Source organism: Pinus tabuliformis, chromosome 2_2, assembly GCF_031772625.1.
Source record: "Pinus tabuliformis cultivar Carrire ecotype Pingquan chromosome 2_2, CPIR1, whole genome shotgun sequence".
NCBI classification, from domain to species: domain Eukaryota; kingdom Viridiplantae; phylum Streptophyta; class Pinopsida; order Pinales; family Pinaceae; genus Pinus; species Pinus tabuliformis.
In genome coordinates this window covers 214,632,296-214,644,613 of record NC_142300.1, presented here as the reverse complement: position 1 = coordinate 214,644,613, position 12,318 = coordinate 214,632,296, and the positions used below count along the sequence as shown (strand labels likewise).

General features: G+C 33.0%; 1 protein-coding gene across 1 annotated transcript; it reads left to right on the top strand.

The window, feature by feature from the left end:
• The first annotated feature begins 661 nt into the window (after positions 1–661).
• LOC149192085 (uncharacterized) lies at positions 662–1,710 on the top strand. The gene has a single exon (XM_089406303.1). It carries the CDS (start codon positions 700–702, stop codon positions 1,693–1,695), a length of 996 nt encoding a protein of 331 aa, XP_089262429.1. The 5' UTR covers positions 662–699; the 3' UTR covers positions 1,696–1,710.
• Positions 1,711–12,318: the final 10,608 nt, after the last annotated feature.

Here is a 12,318-nt window from a genome sequence, read left to right as displayed (position 1 = left end):
CACCTACTCCCCCATTATGCTCGTAATAAATACTATTTTTATCACTCAATCCGCTAAGAGAGCTTTCTAAAGCGGTATCTTGCTTGCTCAGATCATTACCAAGGGAGTTATGCCCATATCTCTTCATATAAGCTAGTGCCACCAACTTGTTTAATCATATAGGCCAGTAAGGTTATATAAAGACACCTATTTTCATATTTCTTCATAGCAGCCTACTGGTTAGCGTAAAGTGGTATGGTAGGACAAATAATCTTGCTTCCTCGCAACGTCGCCAAGGCACTTGATGAGAGTAATTGAAGAGCACAGTAAGCGTATGGATCGGTAAAATACGTTGCAGGGAAGCAAGCACGACATCATCCGTGACTTGCAAGAAGAGACATTCCCCTCCTGCAACGCAAAACAAGTCGTGATGAACTAAACCAGAGCCCCCACAATAGTCCCACCTTTGTTTGGTTGGTTACTGACCAATAAAAACAGGTAACTTTTGATCGAAGGGAAGATAATGCAAATGGGTGACCCGGCCACAACGTTAATTCGTATCGAGTAAGAAACGAAAACTGGATTTTCTAACTCCCCCACCCCACCCCACTCCACCCCACCCCACCGCTATTATTGCTATTGCCCTTGGAAGAAGAGTTCGATAACGCAGTGGAGAAATACAATATAAGCATTCTTGGAACAGTGCAAAAGGGGAGCAAAATGGGAACATTTGAGGGGCACTTAGCCCATGGGATTGGATTAATGGCCATAGGGCTCTGGCATGTCCTCAACACAGCACGTAACTATGCCCGTTCGGCGCCGGAGCAGTTCGAGAGCCGGCCCTGGTTTGTGGCCAATGTACAAGGTAGCAGCAGGTTTGCAACCAAATACATGGAGCTCTACGCTATCATGTTATTCGCGACGGTCTCCATTGTAATGGAGCTCTTCGTGAGTCCTGACAGGCACCGGCCTTGGGATTCCGACTGGTCCATCCCGCTCTCACACATGAACAGCCTGGAACACGCCGCTATCGCCATCTTTTTCTTCCTCTACGCCCTCGTTGCCCTCGTTGTCGACAAGTCGCAGGTTCAAACCCCGCGGGGTCTGGTTCACGCTCTGGGCGCGCTCGCCTTCGCCCAGGAACTCTTTCTCTTCCATTTCCATTCGACGGATCACGCTGGCTTGGAAGGACACTACCACTGGCTTCTCCAGGTGGTGGTAGGGATCAGCCTGGCCACCACGCTGGTGGAGGCGGCCGTCCCTCGTAGTGCCCTCGTGGCACTTGTTCGTTCCACGTCAGTTCTCTTCCAAGGGGTCTGGTTGGTGCACATGGCGTTCTGTCTCTGGATTCCTGCCTTTCTCCCCAAGGGTTGCGCGCTCACCAAGAAAAGGAACGTCGACTTTGTCAAATGCAAAAATAGCGATATGGTTGCAAGGGCGCTGGGAATCGCCAATTTCCAATTCAGCTGTGATCTCTTCCTTGTTCTGCTTACAGCTTTGGGTATTCTGTTTTATTTCGTTGGTACTGTAAAACAAAGTTACCAGTCTCTGGGTTTTAATGAGCAGGAGCTGATATACCATCATCATGTCAGGCCTACCAGTGCAAAGCAAATTGTTGGGCTCCATAGTGCTCACAACCCATCGCTATCGTCGTCATCTTCTTGTTGCGGTGGGTCGGAGGATGAGTTGGGCAACATTCGAAACCTTATATTATAATTCGCATTATACTCACTGGATTGGATTGCATTGCATTGCATTGCAGCTCTTGATGCTAGGTATTGCGAAATCATGTATTCAGTACTTAATAATCCGGCTCTCGATTCCAGTGGGAATAATGGTATTTATGTGGATTGAAAATGTTTATAGTGATCATGTCCACTGGCAAAGTTGTAATGAATGTAAATTTGAAGCTCAGTCACAATGAATACACCTAATTTCTCAATATAGACTACTTGTTTCAGATATAAATTCAGTAGCAATCCATGCTTGTTATCAAATACTATCGTTATCGATAGGAAGTAGGTTTAAGGCGATACAAGAGAAGAACTCAGCATTGTTGTAATCGTGTGAAACGTGAAAGGGATCTGTTGTCGTCTCATTAGGGGGTCAATATCAAGGGTACCTATCTTTCAGTCTTCGTTGGGTAACCACCTTTCTAAACAAGTTAATTCAAAAGATAAAACAGATATTTTTGTGTTAAAAAAATAAATAAATAAAAATATATATAATAATTTTTTTTATTATTTTTCATTCATATATACAATATTCATTTTATATTTTTTTAAAAATAAAATGAATTAAATTAATAATAAACTGTCATAAAATTTTAACCAAATATCATTTTCACATGTATCATTATGAATTATGTGATGCATATTTTGATAGGTCTTAGTGAAGGTTAACTATCATCATCATCCTATTAACTTTGTGATTAGAAAAATAGTATTCAAATATATATTTATTTTAATAATTTTTAGATTATTTTAATGTGATAGTTCAATGTTATAATAGTCTAGTAATATAAATTAAATGATTATTAAACACTTATAGATATTAATCAATAAAAAATATTCAAACATTATTTAATCAAATTATTAATAATAATAAAATTATAATTTTATTTTTAATTATGAAAATTCACTCATGTATTATTTTAGAGATTTTTAATTTGTAAACATGTCTTGTTATAATATTATGGTTTATCAATACCATATGTCCAATAAACTATAACTCATTTCAGATGACACTTGTTCATATTATATTTTTTTAATTAATCAATTTAATTAAAATAAAAAAAATGGATATCTACTATGGAAATAAATCTCAAACTTTGATTTGTGAATACTACTAAAATACTTTCAAATATTCCATAGAGATTAAATGGTAACCTTCCATGTAATAATTGCGGATAATAAAATTAAAATTTTGGAAACTCCAAAAAGTCTCACTTAAAGACCACTTTTAACTTAGACATATCCACATAAAAATAATTTAAATTGATATGAAAATTTATGAAAATAAAATATAAGAAAATTAAATGAATATTGATAAAATTTATAATATAATATTTTTTATTTAAAAGATGATTAGAGTTTTTTACATTATTAATTATGTTTATAGGCATGTTTATTTTAGAATGGGGTTACCAAACGTTTAATTTAATTACCAATAATTATTAGATGGAGGGTAGGGATTTAACTTCCATAGAATATTTTACAATATATTTAGTAGGATACACAAATCAAAATGCTGACATTTATTTCCAAAATAATTATGTTTTTTTACCCTTTTATTTAAATTCTTTAATTAAAAAAACTCATTTGAAAAAGTGCCATATGAAATGAGTTCTGGTTTTTTTGGACATGGTATGAATAACCCATGGTATTGGCTCATTGTATTGTAGTAAAGGCTATTTATAAATTAAGAATCTCCCTAATAAAGTAGGGGTGAATCTTCATGACTAAAATTCTTGTTACATGTTTTTTTAAATGCAACTATGTTTGACTTATATGTTAATTCTTTTTATCATTAATGATAATGTTTAATAATAATATTTTTAAATAAAGTTATAATTTAATTGATTCTTATGTTTTTTTTTTTTTTTAATTTTAGTAATTTGAGATATATGATGAAAATACGTGTTTAGATATTTATTATGAATTGATGTTAATCACATTTACCGACAATTTGATTTATATGATCATGTTTATATATATATATATATATATATATATATATATATATATATATATATATATGATTTAGCTATATTAAATTATATTCTTTTTAATAAAAAAACTAAATAATAATATAAAAAATTATTTTTATTTATGATGACATTAATAAATATCCAATAAAAATAATATTTTACTTTTATTACAAAATAGTTTAATATAAATTTAATAAATAAATAATAATATTCATATTAGATTTAAGTGGTGGTAATAGCTATATAAATAAAGTATTATGTGCAAGCAAGTCTTGAATTCAAATCCCCTTGACTTTCTTTCCTATGTGGAAGGAGCATACATATACAGTTTAAATTTATAGTAATGATAGCAATTAAAATCTAGCATGAATACAAAACTAATCCATATGAAAAAAATGATATTCTCTTATATGTATATAGATAATGAAAATACATATATCTCAAGTAATGATCTTGTTAATCTTGTTTTGAAAAGTATATATGGGAACATCCTTTACCACTTAGCAGCTTGATGCATGTCAAATGAATGTTCATATTTAAAAATATAAAAAATTAGAAAGGCTATTAAATTATGAAACTTTAGAATGCATTTGCAAACTCATGAAAGGGCCCAACCCTAACAACTCAACTCATTGGATAGATAGGTAATCTCAACTCATTAGATAGATACATTATATTAAAAGAATATATATATATATATATATATATATATATATATATATATATATATATATATATATATATATATATATATATAGATATATATAGATATGTTACACTTCATTATAATGCATATATGTATTTGAAGTTTTTAATTTACTTAACATAGAAGGAAAATGTTACCCGGATGTGGTTGAAACCCAAGATCATTAATAGCCACCATTCGGATTGCCAACGCTAGGACCTGCCAGGCGGTGGGTTGCGCTCTGCTCCAAGCTCATCTCAGACAAACTTGGCCAGCATGCATGCTGCAATAAATGGACCCTCGGGCCGAGATTTGGAAGTAGATGATATTCATATGGCGCCTCTCGAACCCTCTGTTCATCCCCCATTCCTTAGCTTCTGTCTGCCTCAGGCTGGAATTTCTTGCAGCAGAACAACCATAGGGAGACGATGTTGGCTCCTCTACTGTATTGATCTCAGAAATGGGCACCATTACTCCCACTCCAAGCACTGCCCTTTAAATCCTACTCAGGAGCCCTGTATTCACAACCCGTTCTCCCTCCCATCCGCTTGTCCAGCTCATTTTCACTCCAACCTCACTGGTATGGTCCGTCACCGCATGAGGAGTCGCAGAGGAGGAACTCGAGGAGGCAGCGCAGAGCTCGGCTCCTGCCTCTCCCCCTTAGCACCATGAAAACTCGCTTCCCCCCAAGTCACCGCATAGTCACTATCCCCATACGAGCAGTGGGCGGGGGCAAGGGTCGGCCTCAATGGCTGCACACAACAATATTAGGCTCCATCCAAGCTCTATCTCTCACTCGACCCAATTCAGGTTCCAGAGTAGTCTGAATAGACCCATCATAACTGCCAATGTGACTATCATTTTCTTTGAAGAAGATGAGCAGAACAATGACCAAGCGAGGAATTCTGAAGAGCACTCTTAGGAGGTGAGAAATCCGGAAATGGGTAGGGGTTCTGAGAAAAAGTCGAAGGATGATGGCAGGGCCACAAGCCACAACAGACTGCATGGTGGAGAAGCTCACGCAGGTGACACTCAGCAAGATGGTGGCAGCTCTACAGGAGCTACAATAACGATGGGGTTCGCTGGCAGTTCAAGCCACACCCAGCATTCAAGGGGGCCTCCAGGTGGTGCAGCAAAAGGCGACGTGGAGGAGAAGGATGAAGATTGGGACCAGTATGCCTGCCTCATTGTCGAGGAGACACCTGACGAGGATGACAACAAATGATGCCACATGGCATCCGTTGCCACCCACAAGCCAGCTCAGCCTTCTGCTGCTGACGGGTTGGTCTAGTCATTTGATGTTTTTGCTATTTGTTTGTCTGATCAGAGGGTTTGTTGTTCTGTTGTCGAGTCTAGTGGTGCTGAGTTGTATCTTTTTTTGGGTTTTGCTTCAAAACATGGATCCAAGTCCTATGTATGGGTTTCCTTTGGTGACAGTCCCAGGATATATGTTTGGTCTTTTTGCAATGTCAAACTGGTTTCCCCAATCTGGGGCAGTTTCGACTTTCTTGATGAAATCTAGCGATAACAATTGAGGCGGGGCCTCGGTGTAATTATATTTTTTGTTTTTATTAATAGAATTAGCCTTACATAGAAAAAAAATATAAAAGGAACATGTTGTATACGTATGAGCCTTTCCCTTTACTATGAATTCAAAATGTCATTGTAACTTGGAGATTACAATTCTTTAACTTTATGGGTTTCTAATTCTTTGAAGAAATTGGCATTAGGTCTTATTAATAGGGTTGGGAATCCATAAATTGGTGTAAGTGGTATAAATACCCCTTTCTACTCTTTACCGTGAATGATATAATAATTAAATATTGGTTATAATCATGAGTCCTTTTTTTAATACCCTGTTGGAGTATTAGATTGATAAATATAAGATGTTTGATAATGATAAGAATGGAAGTTTTTTCTAGATTCTTCTTATGTTTAAGATATTAATTTGTAAGTACTATTTACTAAGAACTTAAGAATAGTATATTTTAGAAGTATCATGTGATTATATATTGAAGCCAACTGTAATGTAATACTGAGAATATATTGAAGCCAATTGTAATGTAATATTGAGAGTTGGTGATTTTTTATTACTATTGGTGCCATGTGTTAATTAAAGGAAATTGTTGTCTAATGGAGGAAAAGAGATTGTGGCTTGTTATTGATGCGTAATCATTGATGAAGGACATTGTTCTTGTCATTGATGCAAGGTACTTAAGACAATTAATAGAGGGCTTACTTGACATAGCATATATGTATGATTTACAACAACTGAGGCTAAAATGTCTGTTGATTTCCTTGAGCGAGAGTTACCATAATACTTATTTGAAAGTTACGTATCTCAATTTTTCTACAAAAAAATCTTCTAGGGGCTATGCATTCAAAGAGTTTTGAGTATTTCTAAAGATGGTTGTTGGCTTTTGTGGTCATGGTGGAGGAATTTATATTTATTTAAGAAACAAGTGGTTATATTGAAAGTTAATGAGAATAGTATCAAATTCAGTTTCTACTACAACCATGTTGCATTGTTTGGCTATTGTTTCTAGGACTTCAAATTTTATCCATTGAGTATGAAAGTGATCCTTCCACTCAAGAGTTTCTTCTTGTGTTGCAATTGGAGTTGCAATGTGGGTTTGGATGTTTCTTCTTATGTGGCTATAACTATTTATATAACCACAATTGGGGCTACTAGACATTGAAGTAGTAGTCTTCAACCCTTATTCACTATTCAAGTAGTGAAATTTACCTCTTTCAAAGCTTAAGTAGGTTAGAGGTTCAATGGATGGGATAATATGGAAAGTGGAAGTCACTTATTTTGTCACTAGTTGGGGATTCAAAGTTACCATCCCCTTTGGTAAGCCTACATTTCAATATAATCTTCCTTATCATATTGATTTTTGAAATGGCTAGGTTGCATCACTTAGTTTTTCAAAAGTCTAAAAAATTAATAAGAATGAATTACAACATATGGCATCATAAGATACTAAACATTAGCAAGTTTCAATATTTTGATGAAATCATATTAGGAAAAGAAGAGAAGTCAAAAATTTTCCCTAAAGACTTAATAAAAGACATAAATATGTTCTATTTCTTTTCAAATTGTCAATTGCAAAAACATTAATTCTATAAGTAAGAAATGCTAAAATATGATATGTATTATTCACAAATCTAAAAAACAACTATCAAGCATCACTAGAGGTTATGCAAGCATTGTATTTTAAAAATATTTTGTTTCTATAAACTTTCAAGAAGAAGGATTATCCTATGAATATATATTGTAGCTAAAGGATCTCAGTGGCCAATTGTCTATTACTAGGGAGATATTAGGTGATAAATATGTGGTTTCCTTGATGATCCAAAGATTTATACCCTCCTTTGATTTATTTGTTGAGTCATTGCATCTACTTTGGAAGACTCAAACACTAACATTTGAGAATTTATCAACATTTATTCAACAAAAGGGCACGAGACTAAATTATATTAAAGAATCAATCTCATCCACTACAGATGGCACATTTAGTGCATGATTCAATGGAAAAGGACAAAACAATAATTTTAGAAACTCATGAAAGAAATATAAATTTAGATGTTATTATTGTGACAAACTTAGAAACTTCAATAGAGATTGTTAAGAAATATAGTATGGCATGGAATGAGGTAAAATGTTTATGACATCACAACATCAATCAACAAAATCTACAACATGGTATTTCCACTCAAGTGCATCTAACAATTCGATGGAAACATAATAGAGTTCAGGCTTCTGTGATCCATATCAAGTTAGAGAAAAATTCTTCGGCGAAAATCACATGGTATTCCATGTGATTTTCGCCGAAGAATTTTTCTCTAACTAGATGGAAACATGTTAATAATGGTCTCTCATGACATGTGAGTGGTAATGCAAACATGGAAAAAAAACATTTTTTAAACTTTGAGGGATGATTTGAGATACTTTAATAAATAATTTTATTATGATGTAAAAATATGAAACCAAACATTGAATTACCTTTCCAGATATAAATTTTTTACTTATAGAATTTGTGTATAACTATGATAAATTTTAGTTTTTATAATAGTGGTATGATTTGAATTGGATAATTATATTTTTCTTCCTCCATCTCAAATTTTTTACTCATAGAATTTGTGTATAACTATGTTGAATTTGAGATTTTATAATAGTCGTATGATTTGAATTGGATAATAATTTTTTTTCCTCCATCTCGATGTTTTCAGAGTGGAAAAAGTGGAAGAATCAACTCATAGGATCATCTTTTCTAGAAGGGACCCACTTTAGCAAATTGGGGTCTAAAACCTTCCAATAGCATTTAAGGCATCAAATGGCATTTTTTGGGGTTAATTCCTTTTCTTTCTTTAGTGTCACACCACTTTTCCTATTTTAGACATAAATACCTTTCCAATTGCATAAGAAACACCTCAACCAAAGTTTGTATGCAAAAGTTATGGCACTCGAAAGTTGACCTTCATGTTTTGTCCACCATAATTCTAGAGTACACCACATCAACCCCCATTACTCATGGAAATGGGGATAGCCATGCGTTCATAATGAAGAAGATTCCAAAATATTCCATATTGTAACTCTAGTTAAGAGTTGAAGGAGTCAAACCTAACCACTAGTAGGGTGTCAAGTTGTGTTATAACCGAGCCAGTGGGAGGAAAAAGGGTTCCATTATTTTTGAGTGCATCTTGTTTTACAGACAAGTAGAGTAACTGTGACAGATAGAGAGAGAGAAAAAAATGGGATTTGTGCATTGTAGTAGCCCATGGGTTACATGTCTTCGTACTCACAACCATTTTCTATTTAGAGAAAGAGAGAAAGGTGGCTTCATCTTCCAGTCAAGTTTTCTCCAAGAAGGGTTTATGAGGATATATCTTGTGCCAATCATAGTTTATGAGTTTTTATTTTAATTTTATCTATTTTCTACACAATTATAATTTTCATGCATAAATAATAAACAATAATTAACAAATCCATAAATATAAAGAGAATAAATCCTCATACTAGATATTTTGGATTTTTAAGCATAATTTTATCAGAATTGTTGTGAAGAACTATCTTACGGAGTATCCACAACAGTTTAGGGATCATGATATGTCATTTTTCATGCATATATTCTTAATATAGTAGGTTTAGAGTACCTAAATGATGGAATTTTATTAAAATTATTTGTAGAATTGTATAGAGCACATTGTTCTTATGTAGGGCTATGTTTTCAAAATCTATAATGTTAATTTTATTTTTGTTTTAAATTATGAAAATAATTATATCCTTGGATTTACAAGGACTTGCGTTACTACACTATATGAGGTCCTTAACATAATCAACTTTTTTTGAAATTTTAAGATTATAGATCTCTGTTTTAGCTAGTGCAACACAAATTGTTCTGGAATTGGTTAAGACCATAAATAGTTATATAAATATGTATGTATTTGAAAATTTTGATAAATTTCGCATGTTGATAGTTTGATCAAATTTGGACAAAATAAAATGTACAACTCCTAGAATCTTGTTATCATAACAGGAAAATGAGATAGATCGTTCAATATATACAAAATACAAGGAAAATTGTGTTTTCATTTTGTTTGTTGGACATTAAAAGAAAACATACCAGAAAAAAATGTGTACACTTATGAACAAATATTCAGAACATGATGAGAAATTAACAATGATAATAAAACAATCAGATTTAAATAACAATGAGGTATTGAGGATTACAGGTAAAAAACTAAACATTCCAAAGAGGATAAGCTATGAAAACAATAGACAGATTTAATAAAATGTGAGAGTTATGTAAAAGTATAGATCACATAGAACAAAAGGCCGATTTTATTAAAATAATAGTCAAATCTCAATAGTAGTTCTTTGTGAAGACCATTGACCAGTTCAAAGACTCAGACTACTGCAATGTATTAACTCATATACAACAACTAAGGAAATCCATTAAAGATGAAAACATAATGATCCTTCAAGCAATTTGTGTGAGTGGAGAACCTAGTATCTATGAAAAGATCCCTATTAGCACTGTTCAAATATAAATTAGACATTCAAAACAATAAATAAATGATTAGAAAATATCAAATATACATTCAAAAATATTTAAATGATTAAGGGAAGTCACCAAAATTGATCTTTGCTTTGGCTTTAAAAGTATTGTCACCATTAAGATCAACTCTCTAACTTTCAAAAAATATAAAAATCAGAGGAAACAGAACAACCTAGTTTTATTGTAGCATACTTCTCTTCATAGATTTCTCCCTCTCGCCTTCATATATCTCCCATCTTTTCAAAGAGGCCTCAAGTAGTTTTGACAATTTTCAGTCTTAACAAATCATATTATTTGTTTTCCTAATCATTGTGATTAAGGCCAAGAGGAGAGAATTTTAAAGGCTAATTAAAAGTTTTCTTATGTTAAATATTAGATTCTAATAGGTGGAACCCTCATTATCCTTTGACTATGCCTCATTGTTTTCATGCATTAGGTTTAAACCATTAATTTATTTATCTCCTAGATATTGGCTACTAGTAATCATAAAATAATAATTCCATAACCACAATCCATTAAAATAAACACACATAATCATATAAAATCATCACATTGTAAACCCATATACAAAACCTTGTTCCTCCTTATCACCTTGTTACTCCTAAATGTTGTTTTCTTTTTGTTCCTCCTTTTCCTTGTCTCTTCCCCTATTATGATTAAAGAAAATCATTATGAAATAATTTAAATTGGTTTATATTACTCACATGTGATGAATGAAATCATTCGTTAACATATGAGAAAAATACTGAATCTTTTAAAACAACAGAGGGAATAATTAAAGCAAGGAATAAGAAATGCAATCATATATACATATAACTAAACTCGACAATGGATGTAAATAAAAACAAAATTATATGAAACCCTATCGAAATAGGGTGCTCGCACGAAGCCCTTCATAATATAGTAGTCAAATAATATACAATGATAACCAATGTGGATAACTAGGTGGCATGGTCCATCAGAAAGGGCTAAATACTTTGACCATATTTCTGACACAGGCCCCATGGATCAGGGTTGGAATAAAAAATTGTGAGTGTTGTAGAATAACATGCGATATATATGTATTTTATACATATAAATTGGTTTGTGAAGAACAACATGAACCCTAAGTGTCCGGGCAAAGTCAAATTAGAACAAAAAAAGTGCCAAAGCATGAATATTTTCATGTTGGTACATTTCATAGTAAAATTGATCATGATTTGAACAAGATCTCCTTTGCAAGGCCTTCACATAAGTTCCTTTCCTGAAGCCTTAAGGCATTGAAGGATCCCTAATGCGGCATGGTGAGTAAATTTGCAAATGCATCATACATTGATTAAAATTTGTTGAAAAGCATATTGTTTTGTTGTAAAATGTTAATGTAGGTAGGGTTTTAAATATAATTAAAATGAAACAATAGCCATTACAACACAATGACCTTTGTCAAGTAGTTCATTACATAAAATATAACAAATAATTCAAAGTTATTTTTATGCAACCAATTCACAAAGCAGATGGAAAGATAGATCAAAGAATTGAAATTATCCTCTTCGAGGGGGAAACCTCCTTTGCATATAATAACTAAACAATTCTTGGAAAATACAAATGATATGACATCCTTTCTATGTATAGGAGTATAAGGGGTCATAATATAATCAAAGCCTACATAACAATAATAATGTAAGGGCACAAGGTGAAAGCATGAAGATGGGTTACACTTTTGGGCCAAATGTGGCAATAAAATTTCAAGGTTTTCCTCTTCTATCAAATTGCACCCCTCAAAATTCATATAAGAATTACGAATTTTAATTCAGAGTAAAAAAACAATATGTGGAGAATTATGCTGTTGTCCTAATGATTTTTTTTGCAAAAAAGAAAATAGTGTCGTATACTCTCTTAGATTT